General features: G+C 41.3%; 1 protein-coding gene across 1 annotated transcript in view; it reads left to right on the forward strand.

Annotated features, from left to right (window-relative positions):
- Positions 1-8,388: 8,388 nt before the first annotated feature.
- Positions 8,389-9,807, forward strand: part of LOC115201978 (mucin-5AC-like) — a 2,588-nt gene continuing 1,169 nt past the window's right edge. The window contains exon 1 of the mRNA XM_029765844.1: positions 8,389-9,798. Within this exon, the coding sequence (XP_029621704.1) occupies positions 8,489-9,798 (1,310 nt within the window). The 5' untranslated portion in view covers positions 8,389-8,488. The remainder of the gene's footprint in view (positions 9,799-9,807) is intronic.

Here is a 9,807-nt window from a genome sequence, read left to right on the forward strand (position 1 = left end):
TGGAGGCCACACACACTACCGAGCCTCATTTTGACTTGTTTTAAGGACATTACATCAAAGTTGGATCAGCCTGTAGTGTGGTTTTTCACTTTAATTTTGAGTGTGACTCCAAATCCAGACCTCCATGGGTTGATAAATTGGATTTCCATTTATTATTTTTGTGTGATTTTGTTGTCAGCACATTCAACTATGTAAAGAAAAAAGTATTTAATAAGATTATTTCTTTCATTCAGATCTAGGATGTGTTGTTTAAGTGTTCCCTTTATTTTTTTGAGCAGTATATATATATATATATATATATATATATATATATATATATATATATATATATTTTCTGAGCAATTGTAGTAGTATTAATATTATATAATAACAAAATAGCATGAGAGTATTTGTATTATTTATTTTATACAGTATTTTAGGCTCATCTTTATCAAGGGTGCAAATAATTTCCATCATGACTGTATGTGAGATATGGAACGAAACATTTGATATCTCAGGGTATCGACAACCATTTTTGTAAGTGTGTAAACAGATCCACATGCCAAAATGTACATATATTGTGCGAGGCAGAATATCAAATTATAGTTATAATTCCAACATGTAGAAAACCTGATATCATCTTTCTCTCTTAGGTGGTGGAGATATGGCCAAAATCAAGATGAGATGGAGAGCTACATTGCTATGTCTAACAGGTAAGAAATGAGAACAGAACATGCTCGAAAACTTTGGGGTTTAGTTCCATAGTTTAAGAGTAGTGGTGACTGTTGTACCAAGGCAGCTACAGTTGGCTTTAGCACTGCATTAAACTTCTGTGAGATTAATTAGCTCCTCAAATCAAATCAAATTGTATTGGTCACATACATGTGTTTAGCAGATGTTATTGCGGGTGTAGTGAAATGCTTGTGTTTCTAGTTTCGAAAGTGCAGCAATATCTAACAAGTAATATCTAACAATTTCACAACAAATACCTAATACACACAAATCTAAGTAAAGGAATGGAATATAGAATATATACATATATCGATGAGCAATGTCAGAGCGGCATAGACTAAGATACAATAGATGTAGAATATATATCTATTGCATCTTAGAATAGTATAGAATACAGTATATACAGTGGCAAGAAAGTTTGTGAACCCTTTGGAATTACCTGGATTTCTGCATAGATTTGTCATAACATTTTATCTGATTTTCATCTAAGTCACAACAATAGACAAACACAGTCTCCTTAAAGTAATAACACACAAACAATTATATGTTTTCATGTCTTTATTGAACACACTGTGTAAACATTCACAGTGCAGGGTGGAAAAGGTATGTGAACCCTTAGATGTAATAACTGGTTGACCCTCGTTTTTGCAGCAATAACCTCAAAAATAATTTTCTGTAGTTGCGGATCAGACCTGCATAACGATCAGGGGGAATTTTGGACCATTCCTCTTTACAAAACTGTATCAGTTCAGCTATATTCTTGGGATGTCTGGTGTGAACCGCTCTTTTGAGGTCATGCCATAGCATCTCAAATCGGGTTGAGGTCAGGACTGGGCCACTCCAGAAGGCATATTTACTTCTGCTGGAGCCACTCTGTTGTTGATTTACTTCTTTGTTTTTTGTCGTTGTATCACCCAACTTCTGATGAGCTTCAATTGGCGGACAGACAGCCTTACATTCTCCTGCAAAATGTCTTGTTAAACTTTTTTCTGTCGATGATAGCACATTTTTTTTCTGAGGTCTTGGCCGATTTCTTTTGATTATCACATGATGTCCAGCAAAGAGGCACTGAGTTTGAAAGTAGGCCTTGAAATACATTCACAGGTACACCTCCAATTGACTCAAATTATGTAAATTAGCCTATCAGATGCTTCTAAAGCCATGACATCATTTTCTGGAATTTTCCAAGCTGTTTAAAGGCACAGTCAACTTAGTGAATGTAAACTTCTGACCCACTGGAATTGTGATACAGTGAATTATAAGTGAAATAATCTGTCTGTAAACAATTGTTGAAAAAATTACTTGTGTCATACACAAAGTGGATGTCCTAACCGACTTGCTAAAACTATAGTTTGTTAACAAAACATTTGTGGAGTGGTTGAAAAGCTAGTTTTAATGACTCCAACCTAAGTGTATGTAAACTTCCAGCTTCAGCTGTACTTTTTACAACCTACACTGTGAAAGTTTAAATGATGTATTCAATATAGACAAGAAAAATACAATAATTTGTGTTATTAGTTTAAGCACACTATGTTTGTCTATTGTTGTTACTTCGATGAAGATCAGATCAAATGTGATGACCAATTTATGCAGAAATCCAGGTAATTCCAAAGGGTTCACAGAACTGTACATATGAGAGGAGTAATGCAAGATATGTAAACATTATTAAAGTGACTAGTATTCCATTTGTTAAAGTAGCCAATGATTTCAAGCCTGTGTATGTAGGCAGCAGCCTCACTGTGCTAGTGATGGCTATTTAACAGTCTGATGGCCTTGAGATAGAAGCGGTTTTCAGTCTCTCGGTCCCAGCTTTGATGCACCTGTACTGACCTCGCCTCATGGGTGATAGCCTGGTGAACAGGCAGTGGCTCGGGTGGTTGTTGTCGTTGATGATCGTTTTGTCCTTCCTGTGACATCGGGTGGTGTAGGTGTCCTGGAGGGCAGGTAGTTTGACGCCGTTGGCATCACCGGCGTCAAACTACCTGCCCTCCAGGACACCCGAGCCACTGCCTGTTCAGACAGACTGCACCACCCTCTGGAGAGCCTTGCGGTTGTGGGCAGTGCAGTTGCCATACCAGGCATTGATACAGCCTGACAGGATGCTCTCAATTGAGCATCTATAAAAGTTTATGAAAAATTTAGCTGACAAGCCAAATTTCTTCAGCCTCCTGAGGTTGAAGAGGAACTATTGCGCCTTCTTCACCACACTGTCTGTGTGGGTGGACCATTTATGTTTGTCAGTTATGTGTACGCCAAGGAACTTGAAGTTTTCTACCTTTCTACCTACACTGAGGTCCATCTGCGGTTTCCTGAAGTCCACGATCAGCTCCTTTGTTTTGTTGGCGTTGGGTGAGAGGTTATTTTCCTGGCACCACACTCCTAGGGCCCTCACCTCCTCCCTGTAGGCTGTCTCGTCATTGTTGGTAATCAGGCCGAATACTGTTGTGTCATCTGCAAACTTGATGATTGAGTTGGAGGCGTGCATGGCCACGCAGTCATGGGTGAACAGGGAGTACAGGAGGGGGCTGAGCACTCCTTGTGGGGTCCCAGTGTTGAGGATCAGCAAAGTGGAGGTGTTGTTTCACAGCGCTACTGGCAATAAAGTCCAGGACCCAGTTGCACAGGGCAGGGTTCAGGCCCAGGGCCACAAGCTTAATGATGAGCTTCGAGGTAATATGGTGTTGAATGCTGAACTATGGTCAATGAATAGCATTCTTACATTAGCTATTCCTCTTGTCCAGATGGGATAGGGCAGTGTGCAGTGTGATGGCGATTGAATCGTCTGTGGATATATTGGGGCGGTAAGCAAATTGAAGTGGGCCTAGGGCGTCAGATAAGGTAGAGGTAATATGATTCTTGACTAGTCTCAAATTACTTCATGATGACAGAAGTGAGTGCTATTGGGCGATTGTCATTTAGTTCAGTTACCTTAGCTTTCTTGGGTACAGGATTTTTTGAGAGGACCAATTTTCAAGGATTGGTTCAGCTTCTTTGACTGCCTGCCCACTCAAGCTTATGAAATGTCATGTGTCAGTTTTGGGGAGCAGATTCAAATTCAGCCAAGGCAGTGTGTGACGCTGTGGTTCTGTGCCAGATTTTGGGCAAAAAGGAAAAGGAGCCTTCAGGTAGGCAGACGTACAAATTGTACATCTCTTTATTTTGGTATTGGTTGCATTCAAGACAAGGCTGTTTTTAATTTATCTCTGGTTGTCAGTATCAGACGAGCCTTGTCATTTCGGTCATTTTTGTGCTATTAAAACAATTCTTCTAATGTCTCAAAGCATGTAAAATTACATAGAACATCATGAAATATGGTTGTAAAGGTTTTTATGGGAAGTTCGTCTCTTTGACTGACTGGTTTTTATAACTCTTTCATTCAAAATAACAAATCTTTCTACTATTTCATTCATTTGATTTAGTAATGTCCAGAGCACGCAGGACACTCTATGGCAAACAACGAACTAAAAACTAAAAATAATTATTATTCCACAAGCCTGTTGTTCACCATGGAGGAAGACAAGTTTGTGCCATCAATTACGATTTGTCCATTGTTAACCTTAGCAATGACCAGAAAAGGTATAGAAAGCTTCAGAATGTTGGGAAAACCCTTTCATATTTATTTTGCTTCAAATGAAGATGCTACAGTTTTAGGTTTAAAACATATTTATTATTTAACTGGTTGGATAATTAATCCTTGCTACGGCTCTACTAATATACAACTTTGAATTAAAGAATGTCACTTCTGTACTACAAATATGTAGCTAGCTAGGTGCACATTGCAAGTTGGTGGGTGGGCAGCCAGGCTGGTTGGAACTGGATAGCTAGCTAGCATTAGAGATTGACAAACAAGGCAAAAAGTATTGCAGGCTAGATATCTAGCTAGCTAGCTTCCTTAGATGGGTTGTCAAATGAATGCCTGTACTGGGAAATAGTTAGATAGCTACCTTTCGGCTTTCGATTGCTTGAATGTTGTCATGTTCAACATTCTCAACAGCTTGCGCTTGAGTCACTCACATGGGTGTACAGTCTGTCACAACCGTAAAACATGTTTAGGTTATTCAAACCTGATCGGTTATAGATGACAACCAGCTGGCTCAGGTTTTTTCAATTTCAAACAAAGCGGTGATGTCATTTTCTCAAAAATATTAGTGATTTATGATGAAAAGTGCCCCTGCTTCTGCCTTGCCTCAAGCTAACTATAGCTAGCTAGCTATACAGGAAATGCCAGACACTTGACAAAAGTTCCTCTTCTAATTTTATCACCAAATAAAATAGAGATGCTAATTCAATCAATAAAATGTATTTATAAAGTCATTTTTACATCAGCAGATGTCACAAAGTGCTATACAGAAACCCACCCTAAAACCCCAAACAGCAAGCAATGCAGATGTAGAAGCACGGTGGCTAGGAAAAACTCCCTAGAAAGGCTGGAACCTAGGAAGAAACCTAGAGAGGAACCAGGCTCAGAGGGGTGGCCAGTCCTCTTCTGGATGTGCCGGGTGGAGATTATAACAGTACATGGCCAAGATATTCAAACGTTCATAGGTGACCAGCAGGGTCAAAAAATAATAATCACAGTGGTTGTAGAGGGTGCAACAGGTCAGCACCTCAGGAGTAAATGTCAGTTGGCTTTACAATTATGTTTAGTCATTATTGAATACTACTAGCCAATTACTAGCAGACAGCTTCAACAATGCACGGCTGGCTGTCCAGTCCTGGAATCCAGAAATACAGTGCGTGCAGTAGAGAAGAAGCAAGGGAAAACTGTCATGATGTTCCCACCCACACTAGATACGGACTAACCAAACTTGTCTGTGGCACGCGGCACCTGCGTGCATACAATTATTGCTTTGAATCATCATTTCACCACATTGGCTACATACCTTGAAATAAGTGGTAAAAGTTATTTCTAAATTAAATGGACTTGCTGACTCAGCATATCACACATCAGGCATCACCTTGGTTATTTATAGAAAACATGGTTGTATTAAAATATTATATTTATGCCATTTAACACAGCACTAAAATAAAGTTATTGCCAGGGACACAAGACCCGAACGCGTCCCAACATTTAAACTTGGGAAAATATCAATTGCATTTCCTTGATTCCTTGCGTCCTCCCTCCTTACCTCCTTCTCAAAACATATTGGATGAGAAGGTCCCTGGGGACAGTGGTGGAGAAAATACCCAATTGTCATACTTGAGTAAAATAAAGATACCTTAATAGAAAATGACTCAAATAAAAGTGAAAATCACCCAGTAAAATACTACTTGAGTAAAAGTCTAACAGTATTTTGGGTTGAAATATACATAAGTATCGAAAGTAAATGTAATTGCTAAAATATACTTAAGTATCAAAAGTATAAATCATTTGAAATTCCTTATATTAAGCAAACCAGATGGCACCATTTTCTTGAAATGTATTTTTACATATGAATAGCCAGGGGCACACTGTTTAGTGAGTCCGCCAGATCAGAGGCAGTAGAGATGTTCTCTTAATAAGTGTGTGAATTGGACCATTTCACTGTCCTGCTAAGCATTCAAAATGTAACGAGTACTTTTGGGTGTCAGGGAAAATGTATGGAGAAAAAAGGAATGTAGTGAAGTAAAAGTAAAAGTCAAAAATATAAATAGTCAAGTAAAGTACAGATACCCCCAAAAACTACATAAGTAGTATGTTTTATTTTTTATTGAAAAAATTATTTTTATACCCTTTTTTCTCCCCAATTGCGTGGTATCCAATTGGTAGTTACAGTTTTGTCTCATCACTGCAACTCCCATACGGACTCGGGAGAGGCGAAGGTCGAGAGCCGTGCGTCAATGCCCACTTAACCCGGAAGCCAGCCGCACCAATGTGTTAGAGGAAGAACCGTACATGTCAGCGTGCACTGCGCCCGACCCGCCACAAGAGTCGCTAGTGTGCGATGGGACAAGGACATCCCTGCTGACCAAACCCTCCGCTAACTCAGAAGACGCTGGGCCAAATGTGCGCCACCCCATGGGTCTCCCGGCCACGGCCGGCTGTGACAGAGCCTGGACTCGAACCCAGAATCTCTAGTGGCGCAGCTAGCACTGCAATGCAGTGCCTTAGACCGCTGTGCCACTCGGGAGGCCCTTTAAGTAGTACTTTAAATAATTTTTACTTAAGTACTTTATACCACTGCCAAGGGAGCGCCTCTGCTTTCATAGGGGGCTTATTGGTGCTGTCATTTGTAAGACTTAGAAAGGTGTTCTTCAAACAATGTAAATTTTTGATTGCTAGGCATACAAATAATTGCTAAGTATAAACATTTTGTGATTTGGCACAGTATGGCCTGAGTCTATGCCAAATTGTGGATTAGAAGCCAACCAGTCTGCCCAGAGGAGCAGCTGTGGTTGTTATGCCTAACACAATATCGTTCACAAATTGCAGCAGCTCCCCAAAACATTCGCTCTCGAGTTTGAGTGAAGCAGTGTGTTTTAGTTCTGCAAAGCAATGTCCATCGATAAGATTAAATAATCAACTAATTGCATTCATTCTTACACCATACTTTCAATTATCAGTTATAAACATGTATTTTTCTTCTCTGTGCGGCCTGCAGTGTATTTTCCTGCATGAACATAATAGACAGTTGGTAGTCAGAGCACGTCTCAGCTTCCGCTGAGTCGGAGGAGTGCAAATGAATCCTGCTGTAGGATTCATTGTGCCATCAGGTCAAACAAATTACGAAAATGATGGAGTCACTCGGAAAACAAATCGTGACTCTCGAATCAGTAGAAAAAAATGATGAATGGTCAGTGAACTGCACATTACTAGTAAAAAGACGCATTTTGCCCGAAGCTTCCTTAAACATTTTGTTCACTGGGTCTGAGACCCGAATCCATCTGAAATGCCTCTGGAGTAGGTTACCACCTCTTCAAAATGGAAGACATCATTCTTCAGTCCCTTCAGGATTTTGTGATCCTGCGATTGGAAAATGCTTAGCAAAATCAACAATTCTCTGCATATCATGCGAGGGCTTGCCAATTTGACCAATCATTACCGCATAGCACAGTCCAATCATCACACAAGTATTTTTAATGTAATGCCAAATGTAAGAAATACATCAGGCAGAAATGACTTCAAACTCGTCATACCGGCTGTATTGCTGCCTGCCTGGCAATAGCTCAGATACACATTAAAACCCTCGAGTAAATTTCCGGAAATCTAATTGGCCAAACATCCGCCGATATCGGCCTTCCACATCTGCGGTGAAAGGTGGCAGAGCTACAGCTGTGTTTGTCAGACCAACGTCTGTAGCGTCCGAATGGTTTAGCCTATAAACTATTAACCCCTCTATGCAAAGGTGAGTCTCTCACGAACACGTACATGTTGGTTGTTTTGCTCTAGGACGCCACCAAGCCTCACAAGATTTGCCTGAAAGCAGCCAGGTACTAGTTAAAACAAATTATTGAAGTATGTATGGAAGTAGTTTAGTGCCTAAAAAAGGAATTAAAGGTCTGTTTAAAAGCAAAAGCTCTCTGAGCTTTTGTATATCTCTCAGATATAGGACAGACACTTCAAATTCCCCCTTAAATGTGCTGGGCATGATGAAACAATTACAAAAAAACTATGATAATTTCCATTCCATCAACAGTACTTATGGCAACAACAATCTTGACAACTGTGTCAGCACAATCAACCACAGCTGAGCCCACAATAACCACAGATGCTCCAACAACAACCACAGCAGCTGCCACAACATCCACAACTGCCCCAACAACCACCACACCTGCACCATCAACCACAACTGTCCTCATGACAACCACAGCTGCCCCACAGACAACCACAGTTGCTCCACAGACAACCACAGCTGCCCCACAGACAACCACAGCTGGTGATACAACTACAACAGCTGCACCATTGATAACAGATTCTGCTCCCACAACATCCACAGATGCACACACAACAACCACAGAAGCACCCACAACAACCAAAGAAGCCCCCACAACAACCACATCTTCTCCGACAACACCTACAGCAGCTCCAACAACCACAGCCATCCCGACAACAACCACATTTTCTCAAACATCAACTACAGAAGCTCCCACAACCACATCTTCCCCTATAACAGCCCTAGCTGTTCCCACAACAAACACAGTTGCTCCCACTAAAACCACAGACGGTATTACAATGACCACAGCTACACCAACAACAACCACAGATTCTCCCACAACAACCACAGTTGCGGCCGCTACGACAACTACAGCTGTGGCTACAACAACTACAGTTGCTCCCAAAACAACAGCAGCAACTTTTCCCACAACAACCACAGCTGATGATACGACAACTACAACTGTGGCTACAACTACAGCCTTCCCCTCAACACCAACGGCAGCTCCAACAACCACAACAGATTACTCTACAACAACCACAGCCAGCCCCACATCAACCACAGCTGTTCCAACAACAACCACAGCTGCACCCACAACAACCACAGCTGCACTCACAACAACCACAGAAGCACCCACAACAACCACATCTTCTCCGACAACACCTACAGCAGCTCCAACAACATCAGCCATCTCCACAACAACCCCAGACGCACACACAACAACCACAGGTGCACACACAACAACCACAGAAGCACACACAACAACCACAGCTGCACAATCCCCAACCACATTTTCTCTGACAACAACTACAGCAGCTTCCACAACTACAGCTTCACCTACAACAACCACAGATGCACCCACAACAACCACATCTTCTCCAACAACAACAGCAGCTCCAACAACCACAACAGCTTACTCTAAAACAACCACCGCTTTGACAACAACAACCACAGATGCACATACACCAATCACTTCTTCTCCAACAACAACTACAGCATCTACAACATCCACAACAGCCTCCTCTACATCCACCACAACCAGCCACACAACAACCACATTTGCACACACATCAACCACAGAAGCACCCACAACAACCACATCTTCTCCGACAACACCTACAGCAGCTCCGACAACTACAGCTTCACCCACATCAACCACAGATGCACACACAACAACCACATCTTCTCTGACAACACCTACAGCAGCTCCGACAACTACAGCTTCACCCACAACACAACCACA

This window comes from Salmo trutta, chromosome 11 (genome assembly GCF_901001165.1).
Source record: "Salmo trutta chromosome 11, fSalTru1.1, whole genome shotgun sequence".
Classification (NCBI taxonomy): Eukaryota; Metazoa; Chordata; class Actinopteri; order Salmoniformes; family Salmonidae; genus Salmo; species Salmo trutta.